Raw genomic sequence first — 26,615 nt, 5'->3', positions numbered from 1 at the left:
AACTGAAACGTGTTTTGTCGGTCCATTCAGATACACTATGAAGTTAAAAAGCTACATGGCCCCAGATGCTACTTCAGCAGACAAGAGGCTAGCTGTGCTTTGGTAAGTGTGCTCACTGACATCAGGTGACAGATTTCCATTTGATGTGGTAAAGGTGCTGTCCTGTCTGTCAACCCCAAGCGCTCATACCTTTTGCTAATCCTGGCTGTTTGTTTATGAAGCATTTAAGCCACCCACACATTTCTAGTCTCTGCTGCCTTCTTTGCAAGTTTCAGATCAATATTTGTCCATTTCTCTTTCCAGCCTACGATGCCAGTCTCTTCTCTACCTGCGGTTATTCAAGTTGAGGAAAGACAGCGCTCTAAAATACTCCAAAACACTCACCGAACACTTAAAGGTACTTTTTAAGGCTGAGGCTGTGGAACCGGATTTTTCTTGGCAAACCCTCTAAACCAAAGAAAGGCAATCAAATTCCATGAATGTGGTTTGCTCTGGTGAATGAGTAACCTGCTTCCTCTCTGTGTACATAATGTTCTTCCTCTCTTTTCATTTGTCAGAACTCTCTGAGTAACACCCAGGCTCCCTCTCCTGGAATGGGAAAGTAAGTCATGTCCTCCTTTGCTGTTTGAAGAGTCAAAGTCATTGTAAAGGAGACATTTGTGTTTCCAGCATGAGTGCTTAATGTTGAAAGAAAAGGCTCAGAATGCTGAAAGAAATAATTCTTAATCTGCTTAGCTGTCCTTTCTTTTTATTTATTGAGCTACACAGGGCAGCAGTTGCATAAACACTGCCATCGATGATGATTTCCAGTATATTATAGATATTTTTCCCTTTTCATGTAGCCACAGATGTTACTAGTACCAGCAAACTCATGACCATGTGTACCTGTCTCCGTTTCTGATTGCAGTAAGGCAGCAGGCATGCCCTCTCCAGTGTCTCCCAAACTGTCACCGGGCACAGCGGGTGGCTACTCGTCAGTCAGCAGCAGCAGCAGCACCAGCTCGTCCGTGACTATACCTCAGCGTATCCACCAGATGGCTGCCAGCTACGTCCAGGTCACCTCCAACTTCCTGTACGCCACCGAGGTCTGGGACCAGGCCGAGCAGCTATCCAAGGAGCAGAAAGGTACAAATGAATGTGTGGCTTTTATAATATTTGAAGACATAGCTGAGGAAAGAAACTCCAAATGTTTATCACCTGGGAAGTCATTAAACATTCACATACTCTTTGTGAACCATGCTGAATTTATTTGATGGTCAGTTATTGATTGCTGCTAGGTTGCATCAACATATGTCCCACTAATTCAAGTTAGACATTATGATGCTCCGGATATTTGCTTCAATACATTTTCTCTGACTGGACCTCTTTGTCTTAATTGAACACCCCTGGACTAAACGCTCAATCACTGGCTTCTGTACTGACGTGTTGCCCTTCCTCTGTGTATTTCTTTCCCCAGACTTCTTCTTGGAGTTGGACAAAGTGATGGGTCCTCTGATCTTCAACACCAGCAGCATGACAGAACTGGTGCGTTACACACGGCAGGGCCTCCACTGGCTGCGTCTGGATGCTAAACTTATTCCCTAGCGAGGACTGACTCCCTGCACGCTGCTTCCACACACACCCACACCTCAGCCTCTTGTGTTCAGCAACATGTGCTCAAATACACACACACACACACACACACACACACACACACACACACACGCCCTCAGAGCAGACAGACACACAAAAAACTATGTACTGTATGCACACACACAAATCCACCTCTGGTCCTCCATGTACACACATGTGATGAACTTCTCAGACATATCTCCAACACTGTGTCCATTTTTCTACACCAGCTTGCCAAAAACACTGAGCAATTTAGAACATCTCACACCTTCGACCGCACCACACAGGGAGACGCATCGAAACTGCAACAGGAATCAAAAGAGCTTATCGCCCGGCTTCGTTTATCGGCACTCTTACAAAAACCCTCGAAGGCCATGTTTTTATCTCTTTGGCATGGAAGCGCTGGGTGAATTATTTATTCTGAATACACTAAAACTGGGGTTTGGTTTATATGCTACTTTGGCTTTTAACTTTTTATTTCACTTTGTCTCACCAAAGTACCTCCCATGAACACCAAAGGTGCTTTAAAATGAAGGTTTCTCTTTATCATTTTTGTGCCTTGTATGTGAGCTACAGGGAAACAGTCACCGATCATGTCTGATTAAATTATTCTTTTTGTCTTTTTTTGCTACAGCCTCAGTTGTTATGTATTTCAAACATTTAGCAGTTAATGGAAGCTGGCAATAATTATGCTTTTATTGCAGTTGTGATTTTTTTTTTTTATTTTTTATTCCAAGTCAAATCTTCTTAAAACAAAAATGGTGTTGGCCACCATGAATTAAGCTACCATCCGGATTCATCTTTCTTCAAAGTCTCCAGGCACTAGAGGATAATCTTGGCCCACAAGATTTAAGAACTATAGGAAGGGCTACCGTGCACAGCAGATCAATGCTTCTGACACATATTTATAAATGCTCTCTTCTATCAATCAGTGTAATAGTTTAGAACAATGTAGTTTATTTTAAAGAATCATGAACTTCTTCTCAACCCTGCTAACAAATCAAACGATCAGTTGATCAACATTTTGGTCCCATTAATGAAATCATGGCCTAGAGGCATCACTAGCGGGTTTATTGGACTCTCTACCTGACTAAAATTGATCACCGATTTTCCGCCTCTTCGGGCCTTCAGAGTTAGCCTTATAGCTCCATTGTTCATTGATAAATTTCCTCGAGGAAGGATCATTTTGCGACAGTGTTATTCTTGTTTTGATCCCTTTGTTTGCCCAGAGTGTATTTTTCTAAGAAACAGCAGGGAGTGTCTTCAGTATTGAGGATTGTGTCCACATATACGATGCAGTTATTTACACGGCAGGCATGAGTTCACCTAATTTGGCACAGCAAAATCAAATTTAACTGAAAGGGAAGATGCTCTGTAGAGAAGCAGACTCATTAGCGATGGCAGATTAGCAGTGTTGTATTTATACAGCGAAGAGTTTTAAATCTATGATTATATATCTCAAATTAAAAGTATAATGACCGATATAGATTTTATTTATGTACCGAGCAGTTGTTTTTCTTTTTCTAGCCAAGCAAAAGTATAACTTGTCAAATGCATAAGTTTAAAACAGGGTTGCAACAGGGGTTATAAGAAGTATTTGTATATGAAATTGTTCCTATTTAATTTTTTTAAAACCATAATCGCATTGTGTTACAAGAAAGTCGATGGTTCAGCAGGCAGAGCAGAGATGACAGAGTGACTGTGTATGCCAGCTGTCCACATACAAACATTTTGTTTATTTAAAATGTCTGGCCATCAGCAAGCCAGACATGCACGGCCATGGCAGTGGTTTCAAATGAAGATGTTATACCTGAGATTTCATTTGGCATTTGGGTGTTTGGTAATTGTTTCTGACATGAAGAACTGTCTTCTTTTTCTGGTTGTTTTAAGCCCACTTCCTACTAAAACATGCTGGAAATACTAAAGCCTGGGCCAAACAGTATTCATGTGAAGCAGATTTAGTTGTAGCTGATGCAGAGTTTGGACTAGAAAGTGCCAGAACATGCAAGACTTATGACAGATGTTGACTTCCTCATTCTATTCTTCTATTTAAAATTTGATAGAATTAATCTCAAGACAAAATGCATTACTATTTGGCCCAGGTTTTACCTTTTTTGTTGTGTTGTATTTTCCTTTCCTTCACTGGCTCCCTGGCCTTTATTGTAGAAGGGGATACTGTTATTTTCTCTTACACTTGAAAAAGAGAAAGTCAGAGGAGGTGTTATTTTAATCTATGCAGGATTTTTACAAAACATGAAAATGGGGAAAAAAAAAAAAAAAAAAAGAGGGAGATCCGTTTCTGTGGAAAAAGTTTAATTTTTAGGCTTGGGATTTTTTTCCCCACTTCATTTTTTTTTTCCGCCTCAGTGAGAAACCTGTTAAACTCAAGTGTCCAATGCCTTTAGCTTTTGCAATTTTGTGTACTGGTTTAGTATACATGTGTATATAAATCTGTTTTTATAACCAAACACAGATGGCTTGAGCCATTTTGTACCTAAAGCTGGAGGCCACTTTTCTCATAGGAATTCCTCTGTGGGTTTTGCCAGCCCAGTCAATGTCTTCATACACTGGTACACTTTGTAAGTACAGGTCCGCGCCTTGTGTTCCCTACACTATCTTGTAGTCAAATGTAAAAAAAAAAAAAAATTAGCATTAGAATAATTTTTAACGGTTTGCTACTCACACTTATTTATTTTTCTGCCCCTTTGCTTAATGTTTTTTTCTATTTTGCCTTTTTAAAGGAGTACCATTTTATGAAACAGGAAGATGTAAATGTATTGGAGTTGTTCATGATGAGATTTCATTGTAAGTAGTAATTAATATTAATTCTAACTTGAAAGAATCCAGGGTAAGATGAGTTTTTTTTGACATTCAGTAGGAAGATGTTAACACTTGCATGTTTCTATTTAAATACAAATGTATAAATTGTAAATATAACATTTCTTTAAGGGTGAATTTCTACTACAGGTTGACATTTTTATTAAATTTAAAAATGCTGTAAATATACTTGTGAGATACTTTATGCACATTTTTTTTCTTCCTCTGTGGGCTTTTATGTTCCTTTCTTCTTCCAAGTTGTTACGGACGACATCCCAGTCTGTTAACGCTGTATATCAAATTGATTTCTCAGTCTTTTCTTACTGTGCTCGTATACTTTGTCTTCTGCTTCACCGTCTCTCAGTATCATGGTCGCCACATAATCATTAATGTCTCTAGATCCAAGTGCAAATATTTTGTCTTTCTCTGTATTTGATATGGAGCTGTGTACTTTTCATGAAATGTATATTGTTGATCTCATGGGACGGATGGATGGCATGTACAGTCTGTTATGTAAAACCATGTCTGTTTCTTCCTCAGAGAGAGGTGTATTTACTGTGTGTCCCTTTTGAACAATTGGTCCAACATGTCTTTTGAAACAGAGGTATTTCTCTACACGTCAAAAACAGTTGTAGCAGTTTATACAGTATGTTGTATAACACCTTTTTCTAAAAAGTCGTCTCGAAATGTGAGACCAGCAGCATACACTATGTACAATAATCTAAATTGGATTAGTTTTAAGAGAACTGATGATAGAGATACTATATATGATGGATGCAATATGATTAAAGGTACTCATTGAGTTTGATCTTCAAACTTAGGTTATGTAATTTAAAAGCATTCTTGTGAAGTGAGTATTAATTGTGACTAATGAGAGTCTGTCCTGAATATTCTTTGTATTTTGCCGTATTGAGAATAAAATATATATGGATATGTTTAAAGGAGTGTTGTTTTATTTTCACAGCGTGAGAGTACACAGAGGGCCAGAAGCAACTGATGTGAATTCTATGTTACTCTTGCATATAAGAACAAAAGTTGGATAATATTAAAATGGAAGAAAACTCCTTAAACTTTCAAAGAGGTGTTGATTTTTCTAGAAAATAACATGTCTTGCACAATTAGAATCTCTTCACAATGTCTAAATAAATGCACACTGCATGGGCAATGCAGTCGGAACATTTTGTGGACAAATGTTTTAACTGGAAACAACTAAATTGCAGCTTTTTGTTACCTATAAATGCCACATGTCAGCTTTTGCAGTATTCACTGTTTATGAAGCACATAGTACAATGATAAATCTCTGCCCAGACTGCAGATGTATTAATTTAATAAAAAAGAAATGTATTTATTAAGTTGCATCAACACACAAACGCCAGTGCTTACTTCGTGTAATGTCGCGCAACAAAGACAGCTGCTGACAATGCAGTGCTTGGGTTCTCAGTGAATAAATTGCCACCATGTGGTCATGAGTTGCTACTGTCACCACTTCAGTTTCCTCCTTATAATCACTGATTGTCTTCTTAATCCCTGTGATTGTTAGTAGCAGCAGCAGCTACAATTAACACACACAATGCAATAATCAAAACATGAACAGGGAGGAGGGAGACTGAAAAGAAATAAAACAGTCTTAAAAGGGATATGTTGAAGGTTTGCTTGATTGCAGAAAAAAAGAATCAGTAAATGGATGACTTTAAGATTGAGTTAATGGTTTAAAAACAGAGAAAAATAGTCATTACTGTATCTAGATATGATTTGTGGTTATTATAGAGGAGTGCTGAGCCTGTAAAACCTTAAATATAATTCTCTGATTGTATTGCGTTGTAACTACTAACAAATAATAGCTGAATAACATGATTAGCCCTGAATCTGTTCCCATTTTTGTTCATAACATTCTGAACCATCCAAGCAGTTTCGTGTCAGTTGTTTGTCAATTTCAATAAGCAAAAAAGTGTGCCTAATCTTTCTGTGCATGAAACAAAAGTATTCAAAGTAGTTTATATAGCTTTGCATTGCAGAGCCTCTTAGAAATGATTAGCTCCTTTCAATCCACGTTGCACTGCCCTGAGAACATTTAACTCTTAGGTAGACTCTAATGGGCTTCATGGACACTTTCCATAGTTTAAAAAAATGTTTTGGTCTTTCCACACTTTTTTTAGTTACATTTTTTATATGAATATGTAATTTACTATTCAGATTTTATTATTTAATTGAGCCACATGTTTCTGTTAATGACAATAAAACTGTCACTGGTCAGTTTCTTCCTCTTTTCACTTGACTGAACAACCTCACAACAATACAGGGAAATTCGCCTTTTCCCACTGCTCCACCATTAACAAGAACCGACCAATAGGATGTCGTGTTTTCTCAACGCGCCCGCCTCCCGCTGCTTCTGATTGGTCCACTTGCTCCTCTGTTACCTTTCATCCGCTTCTCTCTCCAGGGAGCAAGGTAAGCTAACAGCGACCGGAGGAAAGGGAAAAGCTCATTACCAGAGGTTGAGAGACACGCCAGCCAACTAGAAAACTGTCTCTGTGAGTTTAGATATTTTTCTAAACAGCTGCTGAATCAAGAAGAGCAAACAAACTCGAGGGAAAGAGGGAGTACAAGTTGGAGAACCACGAAGTGACCGGGAATTGACAGGTACGTGAAGGGTACTCGGGGCAGCAGGTGCATCTAGTATCGCTTTAGCTGCTCAGTTTCGGTTGTCATCTGTCAACCTGTTGGTTGAACATGGTGAGGGAATAACTTCTTGAAATTAACATTTTACGATACATATTTCTTTTTGAGAGTGGTTTTAGAAGTTGTAATGCTTGTCAGCAGGAAAAATAAACTAACTTTAACCAAACTACAGCTGCTTTTAGTTCACTTCTATGAGGACAGGTTAGTTAGCAAACAGCCCTTGCTAGTGGTTGTGTATTTTTTTAGCATCTTCGTATCATTTTGATTTTTATCGTATCTTTTAATATTCAGTAGATGTATACTAATTTCTAAATAGTTTTTACACCTATGTATATGTGGTTGTAAAGCTCCAAAAGCTGCAATTTGCCTATTTTTAAAAATGTTTAACTAGCTATAAATGTTCATTTTTTTCATAATAATTTGTAAGTGCCTTCACATTTAGCTGATTAACTTATTCCAAATGAACAGACAGCCATTTGGAAAACTTGTATATGCTACAAAAATATTCTAGTATATTAAATGTAATTTTTATGTTTAATTTTCTAATCTGTTATTATACTTTGATCTATTTTTTCTGTTGTTTTAAAGCTTCTAATGCTATAGTATTTTTCATCTTTACCCAGCTATACATATTCAGTTCTTCTTAATAGTTTGTAAGTGCTGAAAATCATTAGATAGCCATTAGTTAAGTTGATACAGGTCACAAAAGTTTTCCACTGTAAACATTTTTGGATTTTGGACTGTCAGACAAAAACAAACTCTCCACTTGAAGCTCTGAGTAATACAGTTGACTGATAAGGCGATGGTGGAGAATCCCTGTAATGGATAGTGTAATAGTCTGGAGAGACAGACTGCAACTCTAACTACTGTTATCACCACATTTAATTGCCATTGCCATACGTTCTGTGTCGGGTATTACTCATGTGGTGCTTGTTGTTTGACAGTCACTGTGAAAACAACATAGCAATGTCCTTCCCCAACCTCATCTCCTCGCCTCAAACTGATACCTGGCGCTGAATTATGCACAGGAAGGCCTTTCTATTTAATGAGCCGACTATGTTTTATTTAAAAAGCGGGAACAAAAGGCGCCACAGCTGTGGCAGGGTTGCTTCAGGGGAAACCGGACACTGGTGTTTTGTGCCGTGGCTGAAACTGAAGCACTCATGCGGTGCGTTGCTCAGATGGTGGGAGCAGGAAGAGCACACTGGACCCTCTGTGTGCTGCCGCTAGAGGCCTGGATCAGGCCGCTGACCCGACCCAAGCCTGCTGCACCCACAGAGTCTGACCTGGAGGCTGCACAGAGACAGAAGTTAGTGCAGGATCAACGTTCATGTAGGTGTAATGCATGCGTATGTGCAAGAGATCGACCGATATGGGTTTTCTGAAGCCGATTATTGGTGATCAAGTAAGGATGATAACCAACATCTGGAATCAATATGGATTACTTGTAATGTTTCGAGAACATGTGATAGCAGGAACCTATCCTTCATAAAGTAGGCTTCTTTATTAATAAGGGTGGCTATAATTGAATATTCTAAATAGAAATGATTAAATTAGCTGTTTATGTGGGATCCACTGAGATTGGTCAGTTTGACTCCTGCATTTACACCTGATGTTCTTCTCTATTTGCTTAATCTTTTACCATTTTTTTCACTTTTATTGCCCACTAAGACCCATATCTTAAAGCATTATTAATTATTGATTTCCAGACTCAGTTTCAGGGTAATTTGCGGCTGCCTTCTAAGTTGGCCGCTAGTCATTAGCGAAGCATTAGCTGGTATGAGAGTAGCTAATTTCCTGGTTTGTGGCAACGTCTTGAGAGACATTTCTGAGACCACAGAGTGACTTCAGACAAAGAGAGACCTGAAGTAGCACATTTAATTGATCAGTAATCGGTCAATAAAAAATAGAATACCGATACGAATAATCGGGAGAATGAAAGATGCCGGCCATGATAATCAGCCAGAGCGATAACCAGACTGTCCCTAGTATAAACCCAATTTAAAAGTGAGACACCTGTTGATTACAATGTCATTTTATGCTGCATTGCTTGTATATTTCTGTGCAGATGAATGGCTGACCATGTCTGAACACAGTGCAGGATAGCTCAGGCAAGCATGTGGCAATATACACACATATTTGGCAATCTTTGCATACAGGTAATGGTATGCATTATGGAAGGGTAGGTGGTGTTTGCGTTTGCAGGAGGATTAAAGAAAGGAAGCCGGAAACAAAAGGTGGAAGCAAATAGAAAGGCAAGGTTATAAAATAGAGGAGGGTCACAAAGCCATGGGCCGTCCACGTAAACTCGGCCTGGGTGTTGAAACTTGAGCTTTGTCTTAAGCTCTGTCGCCTTCCATCTCACTGTCTCTTTATCTAAGGTAACAGAAAGACAAGAAAAAACAAAAAATGCGTTGTCATTGTCGTTAATTTGTCAAGATGCTGTGGCAGTTCCCGGTTTTAGGGACCGGACAGGGGTTTTCGGAAAGTATGTGACTGTTGTTGTTTTACTTGGTGGGGATTGCCATTTTTCAGGCAGTGGAAAATTACTCATAGTGTGTTTTGACTCGGAAGTTTACATTCTTTCTGTGACCTTTTAGACCACCCACCTCGACAAGGATGAACTACCTTAACCTTGTGGGTGATAGTTAGTTCAAATGGGTTCACATTATTTTTCTGCAGCGATAAGGAACCCCACGGAAGTAATAACATACCAAAAAAATCCCATTAAATTCCAGTGAAAAAGCAGCTACAAGTTCAAGATATCTTTATCAAATTACCTAATGCTGCTGTTGTTAAATCATTATCACTCTGTTGGGCACCACTTTGAACTCTACTGAAGGAATCAGAGTGTGATAATTGATGAGGATGTAGCAGGAAGGTGTCAGAGTTTTAAATCAGTTAACAACTCATTGGTTTCTATTGTTCTTACCTGTATTGTTTCCATATTCCCGTCAAGGACGTGCCATGCCATTGTCGGTATTTCCCCTCCTTCTGTGTACCTGCATGACGTGAGACTTTCACTGCCATTGTCGGTTTCAAGAAAACCAGCATGTCTTACCTTTGTGAAGGAAAGAGCTGATGTAATGAATACTTTGGAATGAGGAATTCGCTTTCTGTTACTTTAAAACAGGGAAATGATTGACTCAGAGTAGGGATTGTAATCGTATGTTTTAAATATGAATGAACTATTCATACCAGCAGTTTTTTATTAAGAAAGTAACTGCGGTTACAGTAACAGTAGTAATGAGGGATTAAATAAAGTATATGCAACGTATCAGACTTGTGTGATGAAGCTAAAGTAAAAGCTTCTTTGCTGACCAAAGTCCGTCAGATACGTTATGATCAAACATTTGAGGGGTAATAAATTCTGATAACTCTAAATGATGTATTTAAGATAAGTTTCATAGGTTATGTCATGCGTTAGTTAATCTTTAAGAGCTTCCATGCATCAAATGATACTGTAATGATTAAACTCTGCGTAGCATGGAGGTTAGTGACCCTAGTTTGTAGTGATCTGGATTAGGATCATTTTTGAAAGTAACATCCTTGGAAAGGCTGGTATAATGATTGGTGCTCATTTTAAAGAGCGTGACTGTCATATTGAGGTGTTTAGCTTAGGTGGCATGACATCATTGCATTATCTACAAGGAAGGCGATGTTTAACGCTGATAAGGAAATCAGCATGGATTCTCTAATGTAGGAGCTCAGAGGAGGAAGGAAAAAGCCAGATTAAGGCCGTGTACTCAAGTTAAAGTTTTCTTGCAAAATTAATCAGTAATAAGAAGAAAACAGAAGGAAAGTCTGAATTTTTTTAGTTCTGAATATGAGGAAATAGCATATTATTGAGACAAAAGCATCATTTAGTGCACTTTACTTTAACATCCATCATAGAGTAGAATTTGGGCTAATCAAAGCGTAAACACCTGTCAGAGGTTGCATTTTTGGGGGAGTCATAGCGAGTGATATGGCTCAATATGAGGAAGAGCTACCATAACATTAATACAGTTTATTTGATAAAAGTAAAGACTTTGATCAAATAAACTGTATTGCTGTTTCTATACCAAGGTTACAACTGGATTTGCAGGATCAGAAAGGCTTTTTCTGAAGTGTTTTGTTGACAAAAGCGAAAAAGATTGCTGGTTTCTACATGAGAGGACGTTGTTGGATATTTTGGATACTTTGGTGTGAATTATGACTGGAATGGATGGCCTTTGTTGTTGCTCTTTAATGATCATTTCCAAACACTTCATCAACGTACACTCACAGAACTTATGAGTAGATCGACCAAATCTCATCCACTTAGACCATCCACACTGTGAGGACAGCATTTAACTTTAAGCTGCTATCATCAATTATTTAGCATCAGCCGCCCTTGCAGTCTCCCACAGCTCTACAGAGCGTTTAAGCATCTTTCGGCTCTTTTGCAGATCACAGATTTATTCTTTGGTTCACTTTCAGCACTCTTGTCAGCATTTTCAGCTTCATCATGCAGCTCAACTCTAAAAGCCAACACCACCATAGGGAAGCACTGAGTAGCTGAAAAAAGGCAGATTTTTGCCTCAGGTGTTTACAAAGAGCAAAAAATGCTCTATATTTTTTCCTCAGGTGACCAGAAACTTGACTCCAGATAAACATTAATGTTGCTCTGTGGCTGCTGGATGTGCAAATATGGAAGTGTTTGCTAAATTCAACGTGTTGTGTTTACAGCCTGTTTTTGTTTACCACAAGTGACCCAAAACATCTGTTAATGTAGGCAATATCTATCCTTTTACTGCTCCCTTTTTGGGGCCAGTTAGAAGAGAGCATGTCTCTCCTAGTTAAAGCTGTCACTGATTTATTGTAAAAAATGTGCAGAGCCTAACAGAGAGCGCTCTCCTCTCAAGGTTGTGTCTGTGTTTCTCCACGTGTCCTTCACTTTGACCAGCATGTACACGGAGCAGGTTTAATGTGTGTTCACACTTCCTCCTCCTCATTAGTTGCTGACATTCCAGGCATTACGGGGGGTCCTTGACTGGCTGATTTCAAAATGCTCTATATTTGAGAAACAAACACAAAGCTTTTTGAATCATCCATACACCAAACTTAGGCCGGGTTTGGTGTATTTCCAGCTCTCTACCTTTTGTCTTAAGGGTTCTTTTCTGCAGGCAAGGGAAGGGGGCTTTTGTCTTTTTATACCTGGGTTTGACCAACCACTCACTCATCTGTAACTGTGAGCTATTGTCAGACCCTCCTTCTTTTGTCAGATGAGCAGAAAGGCCTCTTAAAGTCCCGTATAATATATGGACGTGAAGGAGAAAAATGACTGACAGAGGTTATCACTGGTTAAAACGAGACCCCCTGAGGGCAGACTGGAAAGTGTGTATAGTTATGTGTCTGTCCGCCTGTTCTGGTTCTCTGACATGGCCACACCTACTGTATTGTATGGCCCTGTAAGACCCCCATTGTGATGTGGCAGTGTCATATGACATGTAGGTATTAGTGCTGGTGTGTGAGTACTTGAATAGGCAGGCTTTATGACTATATCCTGCTTCTTTCCCTACCATTTAGGGAGATATTGATAGCAGATAGCAGCAACACACAGAGGAAACAATAAAATCATCTTAAATGTACTCTGTAATTTGTTTTTTAAAAGGTCTATTATGGTCACAGAGGAGTTAAAAGTCATTGTTCTTTTCTTTTAGAGAAGCAAAGACTACCAGTTTCATAGTGTGTAAGCTTTTTAAACTTACATAATTTTAATTCATGCAAACAAATGTATTCTCTCCTGCCTTTCCTGGCACATTTCTGCATGTTTTGATGCATTTTCCACCTTTTGAGAAACTAAATAATGTGGAAGCATTGACAGGAAAGTGTCCAGTGTGTCCTTCTGCATGTTTGCAAGTTTCATTGGTTTCTTGGCCAAGCCACACTTTAAAGACTGCATTTTTGATGCTGATACTAATATCAATATTTAGAATTTTTAGAAATCTAATCTCTAATATACACCATAATTATTATTTTTAAGAACTGTTACCAGGACTCACAATGAGTGCAATATTTTGCAGCTGAAATATCAGATGGTTGTAGCTCCATGGTGGAAAATCACCTCAAAGCTAGTTTGACTTTAGTGTACTGAAATTTGCTGTTACTTCTTGGACAACATATAAATCAATACCAGTATATCAAAAACAAATACTGGCTGAAGTATTGACCTGCCGATTTGTTTACAATTAAGTGTCTCATTTTGTTTCTCTCTGCATCAAAAATTGGTTAAATCAGGTCTTCCTCAATCTTTATTTAAATTGAAAACACACATTTTCCTGTACAGAAAATAATGCATTTCATTTTTTATCAAGTGCAAACAGCACAGTTAGCTTTAGCGGTAACACAAAATGATGCTACTGACAGAAAATCCAGCAGGACAAACTCAAAAACGCCCTACTCAACTGAAATCTGATCACAAATAATGACTTTAAATATTGTCTCTGTCAGCCAGCGCAGCAGAACATTGGGTGTGTTAGACTGTTTCAGTTTCACTGCAGTTTTGACAACAGAGCATCTCTTCATCCTTTTTTGTGTGTGCGGAGCGACAGACTATGTCTATGGGGTGTGTGTGTTTTGTCTGTGTGCACACCACACCTCTATAATACACTGTGCCGGCAGGTCTCCCGGAGGGCCTTCTTGGGTTTCATAGCCCCTGATGAAAAGGTGTGGGTGAGGGGTTGTCACTGAGACTTGAGCTGGCCTCGGACACATTAATATGGCTGTGATGTTGACTAATAAAAGGGGCATTTACAGCTGTCTGACATGGCTGGAAGTAGAGGCTTGATGTCTTTTTTTTTTGGGTGTCTGTGTGTGTCCGGTCAGAGCTGGAATGGCTTCACCATCTGGGTTGTGACGCAGTTGTTATAATAATAAAAGGAATAAATTTGAGAAAATAGGCTCAAACAATGACTTGATTAATTGGTAATCTGCTCATATTTTAAATGTCAGATTATGATTTTATAAAAGTTTTCAAGGGAGGTTAGTGAAAAGGTGTCAAACATCCTCAAGCTCTGACATCTCAAATCAGGGCATTTGCGGCTTTTCTGTGTTTTCCCATGATTAAAAACAAAATATCTATGGGTTTATGGGTATGTATGACTCGCTATTAATCAAAAAACTACCATGCTCAGTCATTGATAGAGAAAATAATCATCCATTAGGTAATTTCAGAACTTTTAAACTTTTGCCTGCGAGTATTCGTCCTAATTACCATACAGTCTGACTGATTCCTTTGGACCTTTGAGACCATTAATCTGCCGTCCATGCAGCCAAGACATACAGTTATATAATCGTTCGGTGCAAAAAAGCTAAATAATTGTGGAAGCAAAAACACAGAGGTCGTATTTTTCATCTCAAATGTCTATACATCAGAGGAAATGCCGTTGTTTACCCCAGTAGTCACACCAGTGCCTCCACATCACCACCACACTCCATATACAGGGCTACAGAGTCCAAAGTGTGTTGCACTGTTTTCTGGTGAAATTTAATCTCTGTGTGATTTGTTTTATAGTCTTAAACCCCCCTCCTTGCCACCTGCGCCACCCTTCCTCCTCGCCTAACTCCCCCTCTCCGCCCCTGTTCTGAGGTAAGAAACCTGCGCTGCCAGCAGTAAAATGAGCCCATTGTGATCAGCTCCCCCAAAATTAACCACGGTGGCAGACTTGGTGCTGGGAAACACAATGGAGATTAGAAATCACTTGACTCCTGAGCACGGTGATCAGCGCTATTAGGTTACTGTATTTGTTTCAAACGCAGGGCTATTAAAAGTTAACACCAACTATTTTGTCTCGGCAGAGGTATTGGTTCAATGGGAGATCATCGACAGCCTCCCATCTATAGCCGGAGGTGTAGGCGTGGCTGTAATTATAAGCACATTAGACACATATTTGTTCTTTCAATAGCGCTCTGACGTGTGTTCTAAAGTTGAAATTACTCAGATGGTGGTGGGATGAATGCAGTACGCTCAATTTAAGTTGTAACTGTGCTGCGTGATACAAAGAACTACTCTATTCTGGGTAAAATGATGATTTTCTTTGCCATTGTTACATTATTTGCATTACATAGCTTTCTGCAGCGTAAAGCAAACTTCACAGAGGAAAAGCGCTTACCCAGGATTACTTAGCCTGTTCATGCAAAAAATTGTTGGTTGCGATTCATTTATGACAGCCTGATGAATGACACAACTAGCTTCGTGCTAACAGTCCCCATGGGACACACTCATAAATTGGCCGTGTATTAGTAGCTAAGTGGAGCAGGTATTCTTTAAGTGTTATTTTAAAAATGTAGCGCCACTTGTGTTTTTTAAAATATCTGCCATGGGAAAAATCCACTAAGAAACATGCTGAAAGCTGAGATCTCGACACTTAAATATTTGAAAAATTCTGGTGTTAGGCTATCCACCAAACCAGATTTAGTCTGCGTTTCTTTAGACTTGACGTGGAGAATGATTAATAGGAATGACGAGACAACTCAGTGGTTTATTATGTACTGGACTTAAACTTTCCCTTTGTTTTTATGGGTTATGAAATATAGCGGTTTATAGTTGTGAAAAGCAATAACAAAGGCAGTACATGTCAGCTTAGTAGTACTCGTCAGGGGTCATCTGTCTGCCCTAAATTCTTTGTTTCCACATAAACTTAAAAGCTCAGGGCTTCAGAAATGACAGGCGATGCAAAATCAGATACTTCAAGAGATGTGATCCTGTCACTTGTTTTTTGGTGTGCTCTGGGCTTTTTCTCCTATCACATTATGCTTCAAAGGGAGAAAGCAATGTGTTTGCTGTTTTCAGCTCTGGACCAGTCAAGTTGATTTTTTAAGAGTTTAAAAACTTCTTGAGCACTTGCCTGGTGGCTAAATTTCCCCAGTGTTTCAGTACCCAAAGTCTCTATGAACAGAAGCACTATTCTGAATTGAAAGTTGGACAAAAAGTGATCTCTGGACTTGTGACACTATGAGAGCAGTCAGTTGATTTGCCCCAGATTTTTATGTGGTTTACGGTTATGTTTCCAGAGAAACCAAACTAGGCAAACAATTGAAAAGTAAACATTTATCTCAGGTGTTTACTCTCTCATCTACTAAAGCAGATAAGGTAAAAGATACACCCTAAATGTAGAAACACATCTCTCTGAAGGAAAGCTGTCAGTACCCTCACTTTTTTTAATGTTGGTCTGTGTCAAAGGAGTGAGAGGGAGGCAAAATGCAAACAAAGACAAAAAAGAGACAGAGATTTGTTCGTAGGCTGTCAAAGGCAATACAATTTCTGGATTTGGAGGAATAGTAATATTACGATGATATTGTACATGTTGGACACCTGCTACCCACAAGTAGGACTTACTGTTTAATGTGAAGATTAAAGCAAAAAAAAAAAAAAATACAGAAAGGGGCAAGTTTGCATCCTTTGAGAATCTTTAACTCGTGAATATTTGAAATTTACACCACTGGATTTTTATGTTTCAACTAATCGAGTTACTGCTTGCATCTCTATTCCCAAGACACTGTTTGGTTCAGGAGCTTCACTCATACTTGGTTATATCTGGTGGGTCTGTGAGGGTGGGTGCTCCTGATAATTTGCACTCATTGCCCGAAAACAAAAATGTGGAGAATGTGGGGCACTTTGATTTCTTTAATTTCAGCTGACATTTGGAATCTGTTGAGCTGACCCGGCAGGTCACAGCACCCAACAGGACTCTCCTCAAGTGGATTAAAAATCTGAATGTCCTTTCTCCAAAAAATGTTGCCTTGGCTGAGATCTGTTGTTGACCTCAGCGTCAGCCATGTTGGGAGCAGTGGACGAGGTGAATGTTAACCGTTTGCTCTCACACGGTGCCTCTGTCTGCCTGGCGGGTTCTTTTGCAATTCAAATCTCTGGCGCAACACTGAGCAAATGCTTCCTTGTTGCCCTAAAGCTGTCGCTCTGCAGGGCAGCGTATCATGTATCCCAACTGTCCTTTTCAAGCCCCTTAAAGCATCCTGGCAGGTATAAAAGGAGAGATTAGAGACATGTCTGTTACTTTCATCACGCCATAGTGGACAGTGACCTAGTTTCCTTACACCTTTTCCTTTTCATCCTCATATTTCTCTTTGTTTTCTACTGTTTCTCCTTCCTTTCTAGACATGATGTCACAGTCATGCCCAAGACTGCCTTGCATGAATAACTTTTGCTGTCAGTAAGCCTTTTCCTCTGACATCAGCGGCTATGCATGTGTGTTGCTCTTTGTGGAGCGTAAAATTCACAGAAAATAAGGCATGCAAGAGATGTGTTATTCTACTGGTGGCCTATTAAAATAACCACAGACTGCACATGTGATTAAAATCTGCTCCGCTTATTGGTTAAGGAATAAATTTGGCATCTGTGACTTTGTAAAAATACAATGGAGCTTGAGTGTGTGTTGAATATATTTCAATTTAATGGCCCTATAACAGCCACAGGTGCAGGCTAAAGTTGGGACTAGAGTATGCTTTTGAGATTACCAAAATCAGTTGGAATTATAAATGCATGACAGGGGAAGTAAAGGTGAAATTTTCTGTCAACAAAATTTAACCTCTCATTGGAAATTAATCGGAGCAACTATAAACCAACAATGAGAGCATCAGATAGTATGATAATGTACTAAATATAGTGATAGAGTATTGTAAAATGATCATTTATGTTATTGCGAACACTTTCTGCTCATCATTTTGTCAAAAAAGTGCATCAGAACTTAACGTTGCCCTGTGTGGCACTTCAGTAGAAGTAAATGGGAAGTAAGTGAATAGTTATTGACAGAAAATGTCCTCTGTCTGCATCTTATGGCGACAGACTTTCACTTCTTCCTGACTCACTCTGTACCTTAGATAAGTAATAAAACAACTGTAGGAGGGTGAAGGGGTCTTCCTTGATGCTGACATCTCTGTGTTTAAGCAGGTAGCAGTGAGGGAATGTATGTGTTTGAGTCTGGAATGTGGATTATGTTACTTTCTATGTTCCACAGCTGTCCATTCATTGCCTGTAATTGCCTCACATTAGACAGGTCCAGGGGAGCAATAAGGCCAGATGAGGAATGCTGTTGTCTTGGAGCTCCACAGGTCATTTAGTACTGTAACCTGACTTTAGCCACCCCAGGAGGTCGAGCAATTGAGAGAGAGGAAAACACCCAGTTCTAATTATGTAGTCTGAAAGGGAACGGGATAGTGTGTCGCTGTAGAAATTTTGGGTCTGTGTGGCTGCAGAAGGATAAAATATTTTTCCATGAAGACGGTGCGTCTGAGCTGACTAAGCCAAAGCTATAGTTACAGCACTTTCATCTGTTGCAAGAAGAAGGATATCAGATTAAACAAACAACTAAATCTGAAATGTGTTTTCTCTCAGTGCTAATGCAACTACTTTAATTTATGTCTTCATGATTGGTGCTAATACAAAAAATTTCCCTTGGCATATCATTGGCCTGGCACCGCTTCCCTTGGATTAAATGTTTAATGTCATTATGTAACAGGTATTGAAACTAAAACTTCATCCTCATGAATTAACAAAGCTTTATGATAGGCATATTTTTCGAGTCAACAAAGCTTCTCGATAGCAAAGTATGAAAGAGCAGTGTCAAGAGTTTCTGAGAGAGGAGTTTCTGATACCGTCTGAGCTTGTGGTCGAAAATTGAGACTTTCAAACATTCTCTTTTTACTGCTTAACCGAATGTTACCCTGCAGGTTTATGCTGCTCTGGTCTTCCTGTATGACAGTCCTTGCTCTACCAGGAAGTGTCCTGCAGACAGTCCTCTTATCAGATATATTCATCTGCCAACCACAGATGTCAACATATGACCGGGGAGATCATTGCACAGATGAATGTCAGTTATCTCGTAAAAGCAACATTCACACGCAGCAGTGTCCTCAAGTGATGATGCTGCTTACTAACTATCTGATAGCCCATGATGTGGATGTGTTACATAAACAGCAAATAAGTAAGCAGGGGGGCATTTGAATCTTTGAATAATATTTGCATGTGTAGCATCAAACAGTCAAACTGAGGGCTCTGTACTGATTACAACAGCCTGTTTCCTTTATCTGCTGTACCTGACCTAGCTGCTTATCAAGCACATTTTTTTCCATGTGCGTCTGCCAAGCATCCAAACCAGCCATATTGTCAGTGATAATGCCCGATGTTGCCATAAAATATCAGGTGTTTGGCCTGCTATTGGATATTGGCATCTTGCTTAGCCAGTGGATTGTTTTCTTTTATGGTTTTTATATCCTAGATGTTGAATCTGTTAGGTCAGAAGCGTCACTGTCTGCTGTTATCCACCACAGTTCTAGAAGAGCACTAAAATACCTAAAAGGTGTTGAAGACCCCATGAAGGACATTTTAAAAGTGTCATATTGAAGTGATTCAGGAATATACTTTTTCATTATTCATTGTAGTTCCAACCTTTCTTATCATGACATTACTTGGAAAGACCCCAGGCAAGCCTAAACTGAAAACACCAAACTAATGCTTCTGACATTAATGGTAATTAACAGATTCTGCTTAAACACCAGGAAATGAAGATTAAACTGAATTATTTCCGTTTCACACGAATAGACCGACAGAAGGGGCAGAACAACAGCTACATTATGCAAGTTTTATAAACCCGTAAGAAGGGAATCGGGTCATATCGTATAGCCTTTATGCCACACCGCCCTGTATAAGGTGTGATAAGTCCATTAACAGCTTTCACCTCTTACCAGAATTAACACATTCCATGAGCAGTGAAATACATATTTGGAAAACGTAAATCTTCAGTGTCTTGTACAAGGAATTCATTGTTTTATTATTTGTCTGTTAGCAGTAGGACTTCTGTGTTTCGCTTTACTTCTTGTCGACTTTAGATTTTATGAAAACCGACAGATACCCACTTGATGTTCCTATTAATGGTTGTGAAACATTTTGTTTATAAATGTCTTTTGTCCTCTCAGCAGTGTTTACTCTGATATTGGCATTTGTTGTTTGTTTTGTGAGCTCTATTTAGAAGTTAAAAAGTTACACTTTGTGAATGACGTAGATGTTGTGGTGCGATTAATCAGTGACTGGTTCTAGTACAAGAACAATACATGTTCTGTGAAGCCTTCTTCTCTGTGATAACTCCTGGTGAAGTCATGCAGTGTCATGGCTGTCGCAGTACCAGCTGAGGGGCCAACGTGGGTGAATACCTTTGTTATGTGTCTGTGGTCAGCTGGTCAGGCCACAGCTCATTATGCAACATGACAGAGATGGTTACGGCAGCCTGGCAAGGACAGATGACACCGAGTTAACAGATAAAGACTCTCAGCTGATGAAGTGCCCTGCAGCTATATAGTACAAAGCAGTCAGTAGATGTCTTAAAACAAGCCTTTGCTGTTTCTAGCTTATAGACATTCCCATAGGGATTTTATATACTCTGTAAGACTCTATTTAAAGCATAAACCTGCCTTAAACATATGCCATGTTTTCAAAATGAAGCGATAAGTGTAATCCGTTTCTGTAGCTCCTATTGCTTGGTCAAACAAATGTTGGTCATTATGTGAGTGTAGTAAAACAGTTTTTTTTTCATATTACTGCGTCTTCTTTTGTGTACATCCTTGGAACATGATGTAAAAGTTACTCATAGTCACGGTCTCTTATTCCTCATCTCGGGGAGACACAACATGAAATGACCTGTTTTCACACCTGACACATCCTTTGTTCAATAGGAAAATAAAACAGACTGAATACTCAACAAAATACGGCTGCAGTTGTTACAGTCTGTCTGTTTTTAGATTTGAATATAAAAAGTTTTTGTACAGTAATTTTATAAAATAATATTTTTTTTTACCACATATTACAGGAATAATTTGAATAATTACAAAAAAAAACTCTCACTGTCTCAGCGTAGGCATTTTTGTTACTGTCACTATTCACAATTCACGATTGTATATGACTAAATTAATTAATGATTGTACTAACATTCTGTGAGTGGAGAGACTAATTGGTAGATTAGCAAATTAGGAAAACAAAATCACTGTTGCTCTACTTGTTTAGCTAAGTGACAGACGTTGCCCAAACAACAAACAGGACTGAATTTCAGGTGAAGACCAAACTGAGCGTGGTGTTTGTCTTGTTTAGACTGCCGATAGTCTGTCTTTAGGGGCAGTTGAGAGATGAGGGCTGGACTATAGGAGACACTGGGGACCCAAGAACAATAGAGATTTTTCTTTTCGGGTAGCGTTTTTCCGTAATGATGGAGTCATTGAGACTTTTCCCACCTTTAAACGGGAAGTGGGTCATTTGTTATTGTGTGGTGTTTGTCTTTAGCTTCCTGCAGGGCCGGATCTCTTCTTTCTCACTTTCTGTGCTTCTTCTCTTTTCGTGCATTCTTCACCCTGGCCTTCTTTTGTCACCGTGGTTCCCTTGTATGTTGATGTTGTGACACATTTGCTCAGAATTAGTTCAACTCCTGCTTCGTAGAGGTGTTAAAGATGCAAGATGTTGACACTGTTTTGATCCTTGAGCTCTGGCGTCATGTCAGACTCCTTGATCAGGTGTGTCCTTGTCCTGGGTCATCTCTGAGCCACCTTTAATCAAATGATATTTATCGACTTCTTCACAAATGCATGGTATTTTCCCTGCAAGACACGTCGCATGTTGCATAACTTTTTATTTCACAAAACCCAGTTAAGTCCTTTTGTAATCATTTCACATCTGAATTCAGACTCAGGCTAGTATGTTCTCTGATTTTAATACACATACCAAAGATTGAAAAGGATACACTTCAGAAGTGGTGAATTTGCACGGCCCATTTTTAGACTAAAGCCATATGCAAACACAAATACACACAACTCAATGGCCTGCAGCTTTGCGCTATTCTTGTGCAGAGGAATTCCTACAGTATCCAGTTAAACTCACCATGACTAGATCATATTGCAAACCCCTGGGGGGTCCTTAATACAAAAGTAATTGTCTTCTCAGAGGCACTTGAAAGTAATAAGAAGTTTATCATTTGCAGAGGCCTGTGCTCATTTTTAAGCAGAACGCTGCGAGGCACAGTGCAGTTCCTGGTTAATGACTGACCAGGGAGGATACAGAATAGCCTTTTTTTTTTTTTAGAGAAGAGAACATTATTAATATACTCTTATTCACTTTGTCACATTTGTGTGTCATTAAACAATCATAGTTTAACTAAAGAGCTATACATACATTCAATCCACATTTTGTGTTGCTATCTTATCATTTTTAGGTATAAGCTGCTTTTAAAACATTAAAACATCAACAGCACATCAAGAAGACGACATGTTGATATTGTCAGCTAAGTATTTAGGTCGGATCAGAGCAGGAGGTTATTAGAGTGTGACAGCTTTTCTTGATCAGCTAGAGATTTTCGACACTGATGTGAGCACTGCCCAGCAACATCCACACACAGTTTCTCTCCACTGTGCACATACACACAGATAAATCGCTGTCTTTTTCTGTCTGAGGCACACATACAGGAGGAATTACACTGCAGGTGTCAGTGATTACGCTGCATGGCAGTGCAGCTTTCCCTTTCCCGCTACTGCTTTACAGTCAGCGCTCAACACCCGACCACTTCCACCTTTTCAAAAACGGCTTCCTCTGTGTTTATTTGATCAGAGACAATAGGAGTGATGTCTTTAAGGTCCTGTGGGAGACTTGAGCCAGAAGTGAAGCCATAGCTGAGGATTTGTGTGTTTGTGATGCCCCTTTCAACATTTTCTGCAAGTGTGTTGCAAAAGAGTTTGAATATGTAGTGTATATTTTCTGACTCAACATAGTCGTGCCTATATCAGTGGTAATAAATGAAGAGTAAAGCGCTATGTGTACTGAATGTTGAGAGTAAGTAAAAAAATATAACTTCACAGTCTTATGTTGACCTTCATGAGCCAAAAGATCAGTGTAACGATTTTAATCCTATAGAGAAGGTAGCTTAAATCAGTAATATTGTCAGCAAGGACGTTTCTTGCACGCTTCTTTTTTTACATTGACTCCAAATGCTTCTATGTGTCTGCTTCTTCTTGAGTTGACTCTCAGCTCACTCATGTCTATTTGCTGCGGGAGAACTTTTCTTAGAGTAAATGTTCTGTCCTGTAAGAGGGGTGCTGGAGTTTAAATATTTCCTAACACAGTAGGAGTTGTGGGCAATCTGCTGGTCCACTTTAAGCTTCTTCTTCTTCCGCATTCCTTTGCTGCCATCATCCATTCAGCTGTTTTTGACAGTGCCAGTCTGTTGTACTTTTACACAAGCAGTAATAAAGTTACCCGAATCGAAATTTTTCTAGGGGGGCAGAAAATGAAATAATTGTAGACCTTTAGAGACAGACAATTAGAGTCTTGTTTCTCACCAGTGAGTGAGAGCAACGGTAGTTTTCTGAGGACACAGCAATCTGTTTAGCTCCTCAGTTGGAGGTCCAGAGGTCCACAAACTCATCATCATCTTTATCAGCAGACTTAGCGAGGCCAGCAGGGCTAACAAGCTTAATGGTTTTGGCTTGGTAGTTGCTTGGCTGGCATTCCTGGCATCAGTCACTGCAATTTACAGAATTCCCTCTCTTGTCTTGTCCCTGTCTTCCCTGCTTCTTAATGTTGGTTTAGTTGTGTCTTTTTGTCCTTGTGTCCTCCCTGTCTCTGTCTTTTCCTGCCTGGTGGTCCAGTCTCGTGGCTGCATGGTGAAGGTCACGCTGGAACGCATAATCACCAATGAAAGACAAAAAAAAAAATCTGAAAGAATTTAACATTCCTCCATCTCTAAATCAGCCTCACCTCGTGCTCTCTCTCTCTCTCATTCATTCATTGGTTTTATGAATCTCAGGCTTCTTTAAGAAACCACGTTAGGCTTTTTTTTTTAAAAAAAAAAAAAAATGCTCTTGAAATTCTTTCAGGTCTTAAGACGCACTCCCTTCTCCATCCACCATGATATCATACTTAGCTCAGTTGCCAGGCAGAAAGTGGTCACGAGCTTATCCTTCTTTGCGCCTCACCTCAGCATTTAATCTTGACCCCTTTTATCGAGTTCTCTTTTAATCACGTGTTGAATTTTTTTTAAGCTAAAATGTCATTGACTGTTCAACAGCCATATGTCATCCCTAAAATAAATGAAAGTGTTTGCTGACCACACAATGTTCAGGTCGCTTACACTCTGTAATGTGTTGATTTCAATGAAAAACCTGAATTAAAAAAATTGTATTATTTCAAGCTGACAGTTGAAACAAATGCTAAATTTCAGCAGATAATTTAGGGTGAGGTATCATCTATAAATAATATTTTGCTGTAGTTAATGTTTGTATATCAGGGCATATATTTTTTTTTGTTTCTCTGAATGGACCTTTGGAGGGATGACTGCACAACAGTAAGCAGATCTGCATAAAAGCAAATATTCTTAAGTCTTGTCATTTTGGCATTAAGGATTTACCTTTGACACAGGCTTGGTGGCTGCCAAAAATCAATCTATCCTGGAAAGAACCCTGTACATGAGATTTTCTTTATTTTGCTCCTCAAGGTTTACACATTAATAGTTGCAACAGGTGGAATAAGCTGTAGAAGCAGCAAAACCACCAACAGAACATGGATAAAACTCTGTGTCCCACATTGTCTGACACTGTCTAACAATGAAAAAACTCACAGCATAGCTGAGCACTAGTGCTGCCAGCCTCAATAGAAAACAATAGTGAAGGCAACAAGGCTCTTTGTGTGACACTAGACAATCACACAGGAGTTTTGAGAGCTGTTGTTAGTGAAAGTGGGTTTGACCGTATAACAGACTGACCACTGTCCTGATCTAATGCTGTGGTTTATCTCATTAGTGCATTTTTAGTACCATATTTTCAGTTTTTGATTGCCTATTTTCCAGTAAATCTTCAAGGTTTAATGAACCCAACCTATCAATTAAAGGCCCCACTGTCCTTGTAATTAGGTGATTTATTGTGTAATTAACAAAGATTGTTTTACATTTGTAAAAAATAAAAAAGATCACTGGCTATGCTAAATGAATTAAACACAAAGTTTTTTAAAATAAATTAGAGTAATGTTGACTTTCCCATCAGTCATACTGCAGTAGAAATTACTTGATATTTCCGGAGTCAGTTAGGGATTGCCCGAGTAGCTTCTTTATCATTGAAAAATAAATCAACAAGAATAAAAGAAAACAGAGGAGACTAATAGATGTGGGGAAAAAAGAGTAATAGTGGGGGATCGCTAGTCTTTGTGACAGTGTTTTTTTTTTGTTTTTTTTTGGTGGAGGCTGGGAGGTCACCCATACGCCCATCCACCCCACCACCATTACCCTCTCCACCACCATTACCCCCTCCTCTCCTCGTTCCTCCCTCCTGCCTTGGCTAGTCTCCATGCGCTGGGCTCAGGGCCTTGAGAATGAATGGCGCCCGGGCTCTGCTCCGTCTTTGAAGCCAGCCAGGAATGCGAGGCCTCTTTTTTTTTTTTTCTCCCCTCTCTCTCTGTTGTTCGGGCGGCCGGCAGCACTAGCAGCTATCTGCAGCAGTGAAATATTCCCTCCGCTGCGCTCATTGTGCATCGGAGAGCTGGACGTCATCGGCTGGCCAATCAGTGGCTCCCACTAGGCAGCCTCGGGTCTCAGTGGGGGGAGAAGGGACCCGCTAGAAGTCTTCCCTCTAATATCTGGCTCTCCTGGTTACTTGGTCTGGTCCCTCTTTACAAGAAGAACAATGTTCTGAATGAGAAACAAGGACGGAAATCATTTGGCTAATCCTTATTTAGGATGAAACTTAGGAAAGTAATTTCTGTTTCAGATGGAAATCAGGAAAGTCAGTGACTTAGACACAAAGTTTGGGTGAGTTTTTTCTCCTTTTTTCTTGTTAATGCTGCTCTGTAAGGTTTTTAAACTTTCAAACCAGTCTGCAAGGAGCTGATCTCTGAGTAGTTCCCAGTTGGCTTTGCTGTTGTGACTGTTGATCCTCTAACTTGTGATCAGCGTTCCTCTGTCATTGTTCGGTTCTCTGGTCTCTTGTTGTTGTGGTTTGCGTGTGAGAGTATTTGTCTGGGCTGGTCACCCTCTGCCTCACCCTCCCTCCTCTCTGTACATTTTGTCACTGCCTGTCCCCTCCATCACTTCCACTTGAGCGCTCCCCTGTTTGGGAGCCTCTCTGTGTTCGCAGAGGAAAGAGGATGGCTGGAAACCACACACACACATAGACCCACTACAGATCAGAGAGACCTTCATAAACACACGGAATCCCCCTTAATACTGTAGAACTGAAAGGCTCTTGGGAGGTGGGTTTTGTGTGTATGCAAAACGACCACCTAGGATCATCTTTGGTGCAGGTTTTTGAGCTCAGCCAACAAACTTGGCAACATTTTGAAAATTCTGCGCATTGGAATTGATTGCAAGGTAGTTTTTAGTTGTCACTTTCTGAGTGAAACTAAAAGAACTTCTTGTAGGTAAAAACAAAAGAACCAAAATCAACTGATTCACAATGTGAAGATTTCTTGCAGTTCCCATGGCTGGTGAGGCCTACATGGATACTGCAGG

At 39.5% G+C, this 26,615-nt stretch overlaps 2 protein-coding genes across 6 annotated transcripts in view; both read left to right on the top strand.

Moving 5' to 3' along the window:
* The window catches only part of aff4 (AF4/FMR2 family, member 4), a 31,816-nt gene extending 26,447 nt beyond the window's left edge, over window positions 1-5,369 (top strand). For all 3 annotated transcript variants that reach the window (XM_051937419.1, XM_022197503.2, XM_022197502.2), the window contains 5 exons: window positions 31-102; window positions 304-397; window positions 558-601; window positions 908-1,125; window positions 1,457-5,369. In XM_051937419.1, the coding sequence (XP_051793379.1) occupies window positions 31-102; window positions 304-397; window positions 558-601; window positions 908-1,125; window positions 1,457-1,584 (556 nt within the window). In that variant the 3' untranslated portion in view covers window positions 1,585-5,369. The remainder of the gene's footprint in view (window positions 1-30; window positions 103-303; window positions 398-557; window positions 602-907; window positions 1,126-1,456) is intronic.
* Window positions 5,370-6,868: 1,499 nt separating this feature from the next.
* Window positions 6,869-26,615, top strand: part of shroom1 (shroom family member 1) — a 33,659-nt gene continuing 13,912 nt past the window's right edge. The window contains exon 1 of one of the 3 annotated variants that reach the window (XM_022197504.2): window positions 6,869-7,068. The gene's annotated coding sequence lies outside the window, so the exon portion shown is untranslated. Of the gene's footprint in view, window positions 7,069-25,579; window positions 25,917-26,615 lie in introns of those variants that run through there. The other 2 variants (XM_051937486.1, XM_022197505.2) reach the window with 2 other exon arrangements.

This window comes from Acanthochromis polyacanthus, chromosome 17 (assembly GCF_021347895.1).
Source record: "Acanthochromis polyacanthus isolate Apoly-LR-REF ecotype Palm Island chromosome 17, KAUST_Apoly_ChrSc, whole genome shotgun sequence".
Lineage (NCBI taxonomy): Eukaryota > Metazoa > Chordata > Actinopteri > Pomacentridae > Acanthochromis > Acanthochromis polyacanthus.
The sequence above is the reverse complement of the archived record's forward strand: the minus strand, read 5'-3'. Positions and strand labels throughout refer to the sequence as shown.